Source organism: Felis catus, chromosome B3 (genome assembly GCF_018350175.1).
Source record: "Felis catus isolate Fca126 chromosome B3, F.catus_Fca126_mat1.0, whole genome shotgun sequence".
Classification (NCBI taxonomy): Eukaryota; Metazoa; Chordata; class Mammalia; order Carnivora; family Felidae; genus Felis; species Felis catus.
This window is the reverse complement of record NC_058373.1, coordinates 97,837,570-97,851,239: the sequence shown is the minus strand read 5'-3', so window position 1 is coordinate 97,851,239 and position 13,670 is coordinate 97,837,570. Positions and strand designations below refer to the sequence as shown.

General features: G+C 40.9%; 2 protein-coding genes across 8 annotated transcripts in view; both read left to right on the top strand.

Moving 5' to 3' along the window:
• The window catches only part of L2HGDH (L-2-hydroxyglutarate dehydrogenase), a 43,209-nt gene extending 34,914 nt beyond the window's left edge, over window positions 1–8,295 (top strand). For all 5 annotated transcript variants that reach the window (XM_023255679.2, XM_023255680.2, XM_045059894.1 and 2 more), the window contains one exon: window positions 6,229–8,295. In XM_023255679.2, coding sequence (XP_023111447.2) covers window positions 6,229–6,424 — 196 coding nt within the window. In that variant the 3' untranslated portion in view covers window positions 6,425–8,295. The remainder of the gene's footprint in view (window positions 1–6,228) is intronic.
• A 4,335-nt stretch (window positions 8,296–12,630) lies between these two features.
• Window positions 12,631–13,670, top strand: part of SOS2 (SOS Ras/Rho guanine nucleotide exchange factor 2) — a 90,432-nt gene continuing 89,392 nt past the window's right edge. For all 3 annotated transcript variants that reach the window (XM_045059890.1, XM_045059891.1, XM_023255675.2), the window contains exon 1: window positions 12,631–12,882. In XM_045059890.1, the coding sequence (XP_044915825.1) occupies window positions 12,796–12,882 (87 nt within the window). In that variant the 5' untranslated portion in view covers window positions 12,631–12,795. The remainder of the gene's footprint in view (window positions 12,883–13,670) is intronic.

Sequence of the window (13,670 nt, the reverse complement as noted above, 5' to 3'; positions counted from 1 at the left end):
TGAAGAATTTAGAGAACATTGCAAGATAAAGGTGCATGACATAGAAATTAAAAGAGAAGAAAATGAGAAGATTCCAGACTATATCTCATAGGATTTCCAGAGAAATTGAAAAGAGGCAATACTTTGCAAAGGAGTATTTGAGAAATTCCTGGAATTGGCAAAATGACATAAGATTCACAGGATGCACGGTGAATCCCATCTCATAAGTAAACGAAATACAAGAATGGAAATAGATTATATAACTTACAATTTAGTACAGGAGGAAAGAAAAATAGAGAATATTCAATAAGCCAAGAAATGAGATGAGAAAAACTCAGAAAAATCAGGTTAAATAGCATAATATAATAGAAATCAAACTTATTGGTGATTACAATAAATGTAAGTGTACTTAATAGTTAAGGCAGAAATTGTCACATTGGATTAAAAAATGCATCTATGTGCTAGGCAAATGGCTTATTGCAAGAAAGATAAATACTGGGTCATTTCAGATAAAATACAGTCTAAGGCAAAAATTGTTAGAGATAAAGAAGGTCGCTATAAACTTGCTGCATATAACAGAGATACGAAAAAAGAGAACAAAAATGGACATAACTGCAAGCAGAAATCAACAAATCCACAATTGTGGTGAGTGATTTTAAGACATGTCTGTTGATAGAAGGTAGATCAAGCAGATAAAATATTAGAAGATTTGAATAACACAATTAAAACTCTTGATTGAATGGATGTATAGAACTCCCCAAACCCCATTACAAACTGCTTGTATTATTCAAGCCCTCAGAAAATATTTACAGAGACTCAAAAAGCTCTAATCCCTAAATCGGGTTCTCAACAAAATTCAAAAACTGGGCATAGAAAAACCATATCCTCTTGTCACAATCCAGCTAAGGTGAAGATAAGTAACAAAAATACTCTTCCTTCATGTTTGGAAATTAAGATGGAGTAGTTTACTTTCCCCATACAATATGCTCATGCGAACTTCTATTTTTAGATTAACAGTAGATCCCATGGTGAGTTTTATAAAATACTAAGTTGTCCTATTTGGAACTGGTCAAAGACATCAGTTTTAGCCTTTCATAGTTCTTTTCTAGCTCACAGGTTAATGCCTGCCACAGAACAATAAAGCAATAAATACAGCACTTTTCAGATGAAGGAATGCCATTAGTTACATATTCATTTTTTTTATTAAAAAAAAATTTAAGGTTTATTTATTTTGAGAGAGAGAGATTGAGAGCAGGAGAGGGGCAGGGAGAGAGGGAGAGAGAGAACACCAAGCAGGCTCTGGGCTGCCAGCACTGAGCCCAATATGGGGCTTGATCTCACAAACCATGAGATCCTTACCTGAGCCGAAATAGAGTTGGATGCTTAACTGACTGAGCTACTGAGGCGCCCCTATGTTGTTTTTCATTTTAGAGAGAGAGCGGGCACCTGGGTGCCTCAGTCAGTTAAGGTTCCCACTTCGCCTCAGGTTATGATCTCATGGTTCATGAGTTCAAGTCCCGTGTCAGGTTCGTGTGGACATCTCAGAGCCTGGAGCCTGTTTCATATTCTGTGTCTCCCTCCCTCTGCTCCTCCCCTACTCGTGTTCTGTCTCTCTCTAACTCAAAAAATAAATAAACATTAAAAAAAATTTTTTTTAGAGAGACAGTATGCACAAATGGGAGAGGGATGGAGGGAGAGAGAGAGAATCTTAAGCAGACTTGACACAGCACAGAGCCCAACGTAGCGCTCAATCCCTTGTCCCTTGGATCATGACTGGAGCCGAAATCAAGAGTGGGACACTCAACCAACTGAACCACCAAGGCGCCCCTCATATTCACCTTTTGTTTCTAGACATATTTAAGCGTCTAGAACTTACATTCCCATTAAATTTAGCCACAGATAGGGCAAAATACATAGCTACAGATAGCTCTAAACAATTAAATGTAGCTGAATTAACAAATACTAAATTTACTAAATTGTTCTTTCAGCTATTAAAATGGAGTTTTGAAGAATTAGAAGTTAAAAAATTAAGTTTCTAGTCTTACTGAGTACTTACTATACACAAGGCACAAAACTAGACATGAGGGTGAGGTAGGGGTGTTGTAGAAGATGCTGACCCTTAAGAAATTTATGGCTTATCTTACCTGAAATTTCAAGTGATAAATACTCATCTCAAGCTGAGGTGTTCTGAGGGGGAATGCCTGTATGTAATCGTGCAAAGAAAAACCCTGAAGTTGCATTAAGTGCTGAAGAGGAAGCCTGAAGAATTTGGTAAACGTTTCATGTTAGGGGCACCTGGATGGCTCAGTCAGTTGAGCCTCCAACTTTGGCTCAGGTCGTGATCTCACAGTCATGGATTCCAGCCTCTCAGCAGGCTCTGTGCCCCTAGCTCACAGACTGGAGCCTGCTTTGGATTCGGTGTCTCCTTCTCCCTCTGCCCCTTCCCAGCTCGCGCTTTGTCTCTCTCAAAAATAAACATTAAAGGGGCGCCTGGGTGGCGCAGTCGGTTAAGCGTCCAACTTCAGCCAGGTCACGATCTCACGGTCCGTGAGTTCGAGCCCCGTGTCGGGCTCTGGGCTGATGGCTCAGAGCCTGGAGCTTGTTTCCGATTCTGTGTCTCCCTCTCTCTCTGCCCCTCCCCCGTTCATGCTCTGTCTCTCTCTGTCCCAAAAATAAATAAATGTTAAAAAAAAAAATTAAAAAAAAAAATAAATAAATAAAATAAACATTAAAAAAAAATTTTAAACATTTCATGTGAAATAGTTAACTTTAGCTTGAGCTAAAGTGAGATCCTTAGAAGAACAATATTGTATATTGTTTTTTACAGTTTGGATTATAGGTTTTGAACATTTGGGCAGGAGGAGACACTGAAGATAATTGGTGTTTGTAACAGAAATAAATATGAGACACATTTGTAACTGTAGTTAATCAGTATTAACTTATTTTTGCTTAGAAGGGAAAGTTAGGGGAATGTACTAACTAAACCTCTGTAAGAAAAAAAAGTTTTGTTTTCTTCACTAAACATCAACGGCTGGTCATGCCACTCTGTGCCCCCTCCATGTTGGCCTTCTACCAGATAAAAGGAGTGGAACAAGAAAACTCTTGGAGGTGCTCTTAACAGCAACAGCAGCATTGTTCAGGAAAAGAAGGGCAAATGCTGCTTTGATGGGTTGCGATAAGCTACAAAAACAGAATGTACAAAGTGGAGTGCGTGTTGACTGATAACATGGTGTGTCAGTTGATACGTATCTTTAAGACATCTTAGCATCAGTCCAGTTCTTTTTATGTTCTGTGTGTTGTATCTGATTCTTACTTGGAAATACTTACACCTCAAAACTCTCCTGTCCAGATTCCTTGCAGCCTTCTGTAAGAATATTTACCTTTATTATAGAATCTTTCACCCTTGTTGTAATTCTTATTTACCTCTTTACAAATGAATAGGATAGCTCTGTGACTTCAGGCAGCTTATTTAATCTTTTTCTTTGCTGTTAAATATATACTTGTATCAGCCTCTTACAGTTGTTGTCAGAATTAGAATTCCTAATACAGAGAAAGCACTTAGTAAATAGCATATTATTATTATTATTATTATTATTATCATCATCATCATCATCATTATCTTATTATCATTAGAGGGCAGTGATCTCCTGTTCTGTCTTCCTCAAGTACTTCTCTTCATTGGCCCAGAATCATTAAAAATGTTTAATATGGTTGCCTTATTTGTTGAGTCTTGTGGTGTGTATAAGACAGCTATTTTTTTTCTCTTTTTTAAAAATTATTATTTTCTTTAAAGTAAGCTCTGTGCCCAACATGGGGCTTGAACTCACAACTCTAAGATCAAGAGTTGCATGCTCTGCTAATTGGGCCAGCTAGGCACCCCTAAGGCAGCTGTTTTCAAACTGTGTTTTCTGAACAGTTTCAAGGGAGGTACTGTTTTTTTTTTTAGGTTAAGTAGGATTTATTTTCATTTGTAAGTGAACCCTCTTGCAACAGGTTTATTCAATTCTCCTAAAAATGGTAGCATTTTTTAATTTTAAACTCTTCTTTTAGAAGCAGCAGTTACATAGATGGAATATTGGATTCAACCTAAAAATGTGGTCCCTAGTTAACTTTGTTATTCTGCATATAAGCATGATAAAAGATTAGGATAGTCTTCACATTTCCAAGCAGAATACAACTTAAAAAGCTTCTCCTTACCAAACCCCTAAAAGCAGCCATTTTTAAAAATGTTTGTTTATTTTTGTTTCAACGTTTTTATTTATTTTTGGGACAGAGAGAGACAGAGCATGAACGGGGGAGGGGCAGAGAGAGAGGGAGACACAGAATCGGAAACAGGCTCCAGGCTCCGAGCCATCAGCCCAGAGCCTGACGCGGGGCTCGAACTCACGGACCGCGAGATCGTGACCTGGCTGAAGTCGGACGCTTAACCGACTGCGCCACCCAGGCGCCCCTAAATGTTTGTTTATTTTTAAGAGACAGAGCATGAACAGGGGACGGGCAGAGAGAGAAGGGGACAGAGGATCTGAAGCAGGCTCCGTGCTGACAGTAGAGAGCCCAATGTGGGGCTTGAACTCACGAATCTGAGCTGAAGTCAGATGCTTAACCCACTGAGCCACCACCCACGTGCCCCAAAATAGCCATTTGAGAGTAAGCCAGCAGAGCATTACATCACCCCAGTGAAGTGTGGGCTTCGTTATATGCACCAGTGAGCCTACATGGCTAGCTTCTGCATCCCACTTTTACAGATTTTACACCTATTATGCCAAACAGCATTTTAAACACTGACGTATAAACTCCCTAATAAGATAAAGCAAGGACAGAAATGAGAAGTGTTTATCAGAAACAGGATACACCATCACTTAATAGTCTTCAAACAGTATTGCACTTTAATAGTTTTGACAATGTGCTCTTGGAACAATCTGCAAACAACTCATTTTAACAGACAACGCTTTTAAGCTGACATGACTGTCCTAAATTGTTTATTAGGTAAGAATGTTACAAACATTGCTTACATTAGTGGTACCAGCGGAGCTGGAGAGGATTGCACCTTCTCCATGCTAGGTGGCCAGAACCACTAACAGTGTGGTGGAACTTGTGACCCTCTCCAAAGGCTGCGTTCTTGCAGCCTGCAGATGTCAGTCCTTGCATCCCCCTGTGCTTGTGGACTGGTTTGGTGATCCAGTGGGTGTCAGGATTTCTACTGATGGCTTTATGGAATGGATCAAAGAAGATAACCTCAAGAATTTGTATGTGGAATCTTCACCAACCCAATAAGAATTCAGGATTCTCAGAGCCCCACAGTGGCATCCAGCTCGCTCATGTGCAACAGACTGAAGGCTTCCAGTAAACTTTTAGCTGGTTAGCACCATGATGGACAGGCTTGCCCTAGGTCACACCCTTAGGAACTGGGAGTTTGCAGCCACCACATGACACACAAATCCAATCTATGACCTAACCTTGCTTGGCTTTGTACAAGGGAGGTAGTTTTGGATTCAAAAATACTCTATTTAGATTTCATTTGTAAATTTTAACTATCTTTAAAAAAACTAATTTTTGAACTCAAGTGTTATAAAGCAGAACTTTCAGTAGTAAAGCCTCTTACTGTATGAACATGCTGCCAGGTTGTGCTTTTTCTATCATCTTTGTTCAGCTAATTGAAAGTTATCCTGATAGTGAAGGCTAAACTGTTGAAAATAGAAACAAATCACAAAAAAGAACTTGTTGCCATTTGTAAATATTTTTCTCTATAAATGTTAATTTATACTCAACAAAATGAAAAAATAAATAGAATCCTGTCACACATATTTAGGAATGCAACTGACATACATAACTCCCACTTCTATTGCTTTTTATTAGTCAGAAGAGACTTATTTATTCCCATTGGTTGATTTTGTAATAAATTCATCTTGTAAATCCAAATTAAAAATGCATCTATTTTAATTAAATGTGGGTTTATCTGCTACTTTGGGAAAAACAAATATTTATAAGTAACTTGCCATTTGTGTATTCATTTGGTAAGCATTTATTGACACTGTAATGTGGCAGGCATTATGCTCTAGGCTAAGGATATGTTTGACAGGCTACCCTACCAAACTGATAGCCTTTGGCTAAACACAAACCTATTGGGTTTCCACATAGTGGTGCATTTAGAAGAATAAAGACTTTATTGCTTTAAGAATACTCTGAAACCACTGATCTGTAAAGTGTCCTGTCTCTCCTAGTCAGTTGACTACCATCATGTTTTTGCAGAGGTCCAGCTGGAGTAAGAGCCCAAGCCCTGGATAGAGATGGAAATCTGATAGAAGATTTTGTATTTGATGGAGGAGTTGGGGATATTGGAAATCGCATTCTTCATGTGAGAAATGCACCTTCCCCTGCTGCTACTTCTTCTCTTGCAATTTCTGGAATGATTGCAGATGAAGTGCAACAAAGATTTAAATTGTAAATAATGTAAGGAGCTAAGTATGCATTTTAATTTCCACATTCAGCCACAAGAATATACTAATTGTATTCTTTAAGGAAAATGATTTGAAAATCTTATTGTTAGGTATCTCATTTAGATAACAACTGAATTGTTAGAATGCTGTAACATAGAAAAATAATTTTTTAAAGTCCATGCTCCTTTGTGAATAAAGAAGCAAGGTACAGTTGTGTCTGTACTGAATCCTTGACTGTTATGGACCTCTCCTCACCAGCCATGATCTGGAGATTTGACTCTTAGAATTTCTGGAAACGATGGCACAAAAAATTGATTATTCCCTTAACTTTTTGTCTTTATAGTATCTAAGCTTTTTTTTTTCTCTCCTAGATGAGAAAATATAGTATATCATAGGTTGCAAACCTCCTTTTAACTTTGAAGGATCAAATGAAAGCTCACATTATTTAGAGCAACAGTATTTGTATTTGGGAATTTAAAATTCTTGATTTAAAGAAAATTTATGAAATTTCACATTTTTAAGTAGTTTGAATAAGATTCTATCTTAGCTATAATATTTGTAAGAAATAACTTTGCAAAGGAAATGCAAACCCTTTATTATTCCCAGTCTTTTTATAACTGACTTGGTGTAGGGTTCCCATTAAATCCAGACAGCAGTACACTATGAATGGTTGTTGCCTACTCTTTAGTCTTCTGTGGTTGCAAAACTAAAAGAACTTAGAACTGATAGGTTTTTATGTGAGCAGTTTTAGAATTCTGCCACTGATATATAGAACTCTGTAATTTTAAAAATTTACCTCTATATCTCTATTTTTCAGTCATACCAGGTTTCTCAAACGTTAGCCAAGATCACTATTTTATTCATGCCTACTTGGTTTTCAGGGATCCTATGAACTTTTATGAGGATATTTCTTCATTTTGAGGAAATACCTAACTTTGAGGCATTCACTTTTGTAAACCGCAAAAGTGCCTTACATTCACGTGTACTTCATGAGTATTTAAATTATTGCCCAGTGCCAATACTGTATACTGTATATATGTGTGTGGTATCTGTTGAAATGATTCTTGCAATTCAGAAAGTTGGAAAATAGAAATATAAATGAATTTATGGCAGCCCATTGATTGGGGAAACTTTATTACAGCACCACCAGTTAGGCGAGACATTTTCATCCCTTCCCTCATATATACTCTCAGGATTAATCTTCCACTCTTCATTCTTTCCTCTTATCTCTCCAAATCTGTGTGATAGATGACTAAGAAGGATGTGCATTTTGACTGAAAGGAAAAACTTCTGTTTTCTTCTTTTTCACTTCAAGCCTCAGTGATTACATTGTCTGAGCTACCTCAACCATTAATTTGAAAGGCTACACCATCAACTCATGTTCAAGAAGTAGCACATCCCAGGTAGAGACTAGGCAATTATTTGACACTTGGGATGAACATATTGAAAGCATTTAGAAATCATTCACAGAAGAAATTAGCCCTAATGGTTCTTCATAACAACTGATTCCTCCAAGAAATGTGACACACAGGATATTTTTCTGTTCCATCGCAAGACTATTAAGAGATGGAAAATTTTACAATTCTCTATTTCATAAACAGTGAGATTACATATATACTAAGCTGTGAAAGACTGAAATTATAAAAATAACTCTCCTCATTAAAGCAACCCTCATTCCATTTGAGTCTATATTATACCCCAAAAAATATAAGTGAAAAAAGTTATTGAAAGTGTTTTGAATGTGCAGGTTATTCTGTTTGTAAAACATTTTATATTTATATCAATAGGGTTTTGTTGTGTAATACTGATATAATATTTAAAAGTTTTGTGTATTTCTGAGATAAGAAAATGTAAATTAATATTAAAATATTTTAATGAGTTTTTGTGTTGTAAACATAATTTTTAGTTTCATAAAACTGATTCAAGTGAATTTTTTGTGTGTAAAACATGAACTATCATAACTTTAAATAGCAGCCAACCTTAGAAAAATGAAAAAAACTATTTGCATTTAATATAAAAATGAGGTTTATATTTTAGGTAAAAAGTAGAGCACTTCCCCATTTACAAAAATGGCTTTCCACTTGGTAGTGGTGGCAATATCTGGCTCACCTCAGTGTCATCTTCATACCCCCAGAGCACCAGGGAACATGGTTTCTGTTCCATAGCAGAATATATATATAACACATAAACACACAGTGCTTTGCGGGCAGTGGAGGGGACAGTAAATCAATCAAATCGGAATTTCATAAATCATTATAGTTTCTCTTAGGAAGACATTCTGGTATGCTATCTTTTACATGGGGGGTTGGATTTCTGGGCATAAGCCTCATATAAGGGTGATAGGGCACATGATCTGTCTGAGAGCCTGCTCCAACTTCTTGCCAGCAGGTGGACTGTAAAAGGACCAGAGTTAGCTACAGCAACAAACCATGAAAGTGAGTGACAATGACATTTATTGTTTCCTGTGGCCTTGCTTTGGTTTGCTTTTGACTGGCAGCACTTGTAGCTTTAAATACATCGAGGAAGTAGGAGAGAGTAAATGGGAGAAATGTTGAGTAAGTCCTTCTTGAAAATGCTTTTCAGTGCAAGAATATTACTGTTAAAATTTTCACTGCCTTTTAAAATTTGAGATGTGCTTAGATTATTCAAGTTATCTCCCAAAAGCCATTCTAAATTCTAAAAAGACAAAATTAGTACTTGTCAAATAACTAGCATATTAATTTTAACTCAAATTTATGACCAAGTATAGTATCAGTATGTTTAATACTCCAATTTTTAAAAAAGATTTTGTTTTGGGGCGCCTGGGTGGCGCAGTCGGTTAAGCGTCCGACTTCAGCCAGGTCACGATCTCGCGTTCCGTGAGTTCGAGCCCCGCGTCAGGCCCTGGGCTGATGGCTCAGAGCCTGGAGCCTGTTTCTGATTCTGTGTCTCCCTCTCTCTCTGCCCCTCCCCCGTTCATGCTCTGTCTCTCTCTGTCCCAAAAATAAAAAAAAAAAAAAATAAAAATTAAAAAAAAAAATAAAAAAGATTTTGTTTTTAAGTAATCTCTACACTTAATGTGGGGCTCGAATTCACAACCCCAAGATCAAGAGTAGCATGCTTTACTCACTAAGCCAGCCAGGTATCCCTAATACTTCCATTTTTTAACACTTGAAGCAAGTGTTTATTATTTAAAAAAATTTTTTTTAAATATTTTTGAGATAGAGACAGAGCATGAGGAGGGAGGGGCAGAGAGAGCGGGAGACACAATCAGATCATGCGAGATCACGACCTGAGCCAAAGTTGGACGCTTAACCGGCTGTGCCACCCAGGTGCTCTGTATTATTTTTAAAATGTTTTTTAATTAATCAGTGTTTTGAATAAGTACAACATTCATATGGTTGAAAATTCAAAATGCCCCAAATGTACTCCATGAAAGAATCTCCTCTCCTCCAAGCCACCCAGTTCACTGATTCATGAGGCAACAAAAATTGTCAGTATCTCTTGTGCAGCCTTGCAGAGATACTATACATAAAAAAATATTGCCTCCATTTCTTTTTACACAAGTGGTAGCATACTCTGCATACTAGATTATATACCCTGCTCTTTTCACTTTGCACTGTCTCTTTGATAATGTTCAAGTGACCTGAACACAGTGGCCTGGTTCTTTTCAAATGATTTTATAGCTTCCATTCTGCGAATTTACTATTATTTGTTGAACCAGTCCCTGATACCTACTGACAATTATTTAAATTGTTTATTTCTCGGGCATTTTTGTTTTGCTTTTGGTGTGACAGTACTGCAATCAATAACTTTGTGTTAAATCATTTCACATTCGAGCAAGTGTGCCAAAAGGACATATTCTTCGAATTTGCTGGGTCAAAGGGTATGTGCCTTTGCAACTTTGATAGTGTCAAGTTGCCTTTGGTAGAGGTTGAACCAATTTAAGCTCTCACCAATAATAATCTGTTTCTTCATACTCTCACCAACATAGTATATCATCAAACTTTTGGATCTATGCGGCTATTCTAATAGGTAAAAAATAACGGTATAATTTAAATTTAAATTTCTTGTAATATGAGTAAAGTTGAGCATCTGTACTATGTTGAAGAGACATATTTCATTTTCTGTGAACTGTGTTTTTTCGTATTTGCTATCCTTTTTTTCCCCTTAAGTTTGGTCCTATTAATTTGTAGAAACTCTTTTAGATATTGGGGAAATAAACTATTTAGAAAATGAGTTACAAACATTTTTTCCAGTTTGTCATCTGCTTTTTGCCTTACCTTGTGATGGTTTTTGTTTTTGCCACACATTAAAAAAAAAATGGATTTACCAATCTTCTAGATTTTATATCATAGTAGGTCTTTTGTACTCTGAAATTATAAACAAATTATTTTATGGTTTTAACTTTTTACATTTAAGTCTTTGATACATAATGGAATTTATCCTAGCGTATCATGTGGGGTATGGATCCAACATTTTTTTCTAGATGGCCCTTTTGTCTGGTTGGGATTTTTACAGGAGTAATTCTTGGATTATCCCCCTCATGCAGGTGGATCACATTTCTGTTTGCGCAGCTCAGAGATCACAACTCAGATGCCTGTAGAGACTAGGCAGGTTACATAAAAGAGTGAAGAGTGCCAGGTAGGGAGTGTAGCCAACTGGAAATGGGATGGCATACTTTTCTAAAGAGGGCAGCCACTACCGACTGCCTGCTTGCTGACTCTTCCTTTGCAGGAATGCAGCAGCACCCAGTGTTGCTGGATTTTTGTCCAGAAGCTGGAAATCCATTTTTATATGAAATCTCTTGATTTGAAAATATTAACAATTTTAAAATTTAAATATAGATTTGGGTAAGCAGAATGTGTCTTCAGCCAAATTTGACTCAGAAGGCTTCCAATATCCTCCTTGGCCAAGAATGAAACTTCCTACTGACCACTTTACTCTCTTGTAAGAAAATATGACAGTCTCGTTTGACAGCCTAGTAGTTTACAGCTGGAGTTCCGGACGAGGAGAGAAAAGTAAAAAACCGTCTGTATAAGTCAAAGTCTGCCGTCACTGAAAAAGTAATTGGAGAAATACAAGCATTTTACTATCCTACCCTTTATCCCAAGTACACGGGAATGTGGATGTGACTTTATTAGAAGAAATTCGTGATTCCGTGGGTACTTGGATTAGAAAAATAAACTTTCCAACTCTGTCTTTCCGATTTTTGCCAAATGACAAACTGAGGTGTGTTTGAGAAGAGGATAATTGTTGAGTTACTAATCCTGGAACTGAAGTACACAGCATGTACTCCCCCGCCCCGCCGCCCGTTCTTTCTTTCCCTTCCTCACTGGTGGCTGAGGGCTTTCCGCGTCTCACCTTTCAATCCCCAAAACATCACACTATGAAATAGTTAACTACCTCCTATGTATACACATACGTTAAACATCGTGTCCAGCCCCAATGTCCCTTTCTCTCCCCGTCCTGAATTGCTTCCCATGACTGTCGTCCTCGAAGAGTGGCACCGAGTCAGGATTGTCTTGGGAAGGTCGAGAGAAGGGAGCGTTCGTGTTAGACACAGTAAGTTGAAGACTCGATCTGGGACAGGCCCCCAGCAAGTCCCTAGCACAGGCTGACACCCACGGCCGGGCCCCCGCGCCTCTGAAAGTCCGCGACCGGCCGGCGCCTCTGCCTGCTCCGCGGCGCGCATGCTCCGTGCGGGGCTTCTCCGGCGACCCGGGATAATGAGCGCCGGGCCGAGGGGGCGGGCCGAGAGGCGACTGCTGGGGCCCGGAGCTCGGCGGCGGCCCCGGGGCGCTGTGCGCGGCGTCTGAAGGGGCGGCGGCGGCGGCGGCGGTGGCCAGCACTGTGCGCGCCAGAGTGTGGCTCGCTCGCCCGATCCCCAGGGCCCTCTGGAGGTGACTCGAGCGGGCCGGGCGGCGTTGCCTGTTGGGAGGGCGGGAATGAGGCGATGAAGAGACGAGCTGCCGCCGCCGCTCTCCGCCTGCCGCGGCCGTAGCGGTAGTTGGGGCGGGGGCGAGGGCGAGGTCAGCTGTACCCCGCGCGGGACTGCGAACCCAGACAAAGGAGGAGGAGCCGCCCGAGGAGCGGGCCAACGCCGCCGGGAAAGGAGGCCGACGTCTCGGTCGCTGCTGGGGGTAGCCCGGGTTCTCGGGCCGCCGCGCTTCCTCTGCGGACTCTGCGCGAGGCGAGGCCGCCCGGGCCGAGGAAACCGCCCCCGGAGCCCCCGCCCGCCCGCCGGCGCCGCCCCCGAGCCGCCTCGGCCGTAGCTGCGGCCCGGGCGGCGGCGGCGGCCGGCGAGGCGAGGCGGCCCGCGCCCTGCCTGTCAGGCCACCCGCCCGGCCCGGCTCGGTCCGCGGGCCGCCCCTGATGCGGAGGCGCTGCCGCCGGGGCCATGCAGCAGGCGCCGCAGCCGTACGAGTTCTTCAGCGAAGAGAACAGTCCGAAATGGCGGGGACTGCTGGTCTCGGCCCTGCGGAAGGTCAGTGCCGCTCCTGGGCGGCCGCAGGGGCCCAGGGAGGTGCCGGGGCGGCCGCGAGCTGCGTCTGCGGAGCCCGGCAGCAGGCGGGTGGGGGGGGGGGGTGCCGGGCCGGGGCCCCCTGCGAGCTTCTAACGGAGAGCCGCACATCCTCCCAGTGCCCGGGTCCCGCGGGTCCAGCTGTTGCTCAATGGCTGGCTGTGGGGGGGCTCCACAATCGCCTGTTGCATCCAGAAGGACGTTTTCTCAAGTTTTTGCCTGGCCCCGGAAGGAAGGTTTTGTTATGATCATAAAAATGGATTTCATGTTGCAGTCATTTTGTCAGGCGACTTCCGCCGTTGGCCAATTTGTTGTCCTCAGGCTGGATTCGGGCAGGAGAAAGTCTCGCTGGTGTTTACATAGTTTCTAAAACAAAAGTTCATTTCCAGACCTGGTAATTACTTTTAATCAGGTTCTTTGGGGGTGTTCCCCTAGGCAGTTTGCTTGTCAAGGGTGTCCACTCACTTAAGGGGCAGTACTGTTTTGTAATATGAACGTGTTTCACGTGTGAAATGTCAGTGAGCCGTAAGACTCCTTTTACAATTCTTGAGGTAAATTTAAAGTGCCTTCTTAACTTCCTGCCAGAAGTGTCTTATCTGTTTACAAGAGATTTCCCCCATAAGATTTGGTGTTTCTTCACTGGGTGCAGTTTAGAACTTGGAATCATTTTAAGGGGGCAAAAAAGGGGCAGCTCGTAAAAATCAGTCTTTCAAGTTTGGGTGTATATCGCCTGAGTGCATCTCTCCTGTAGG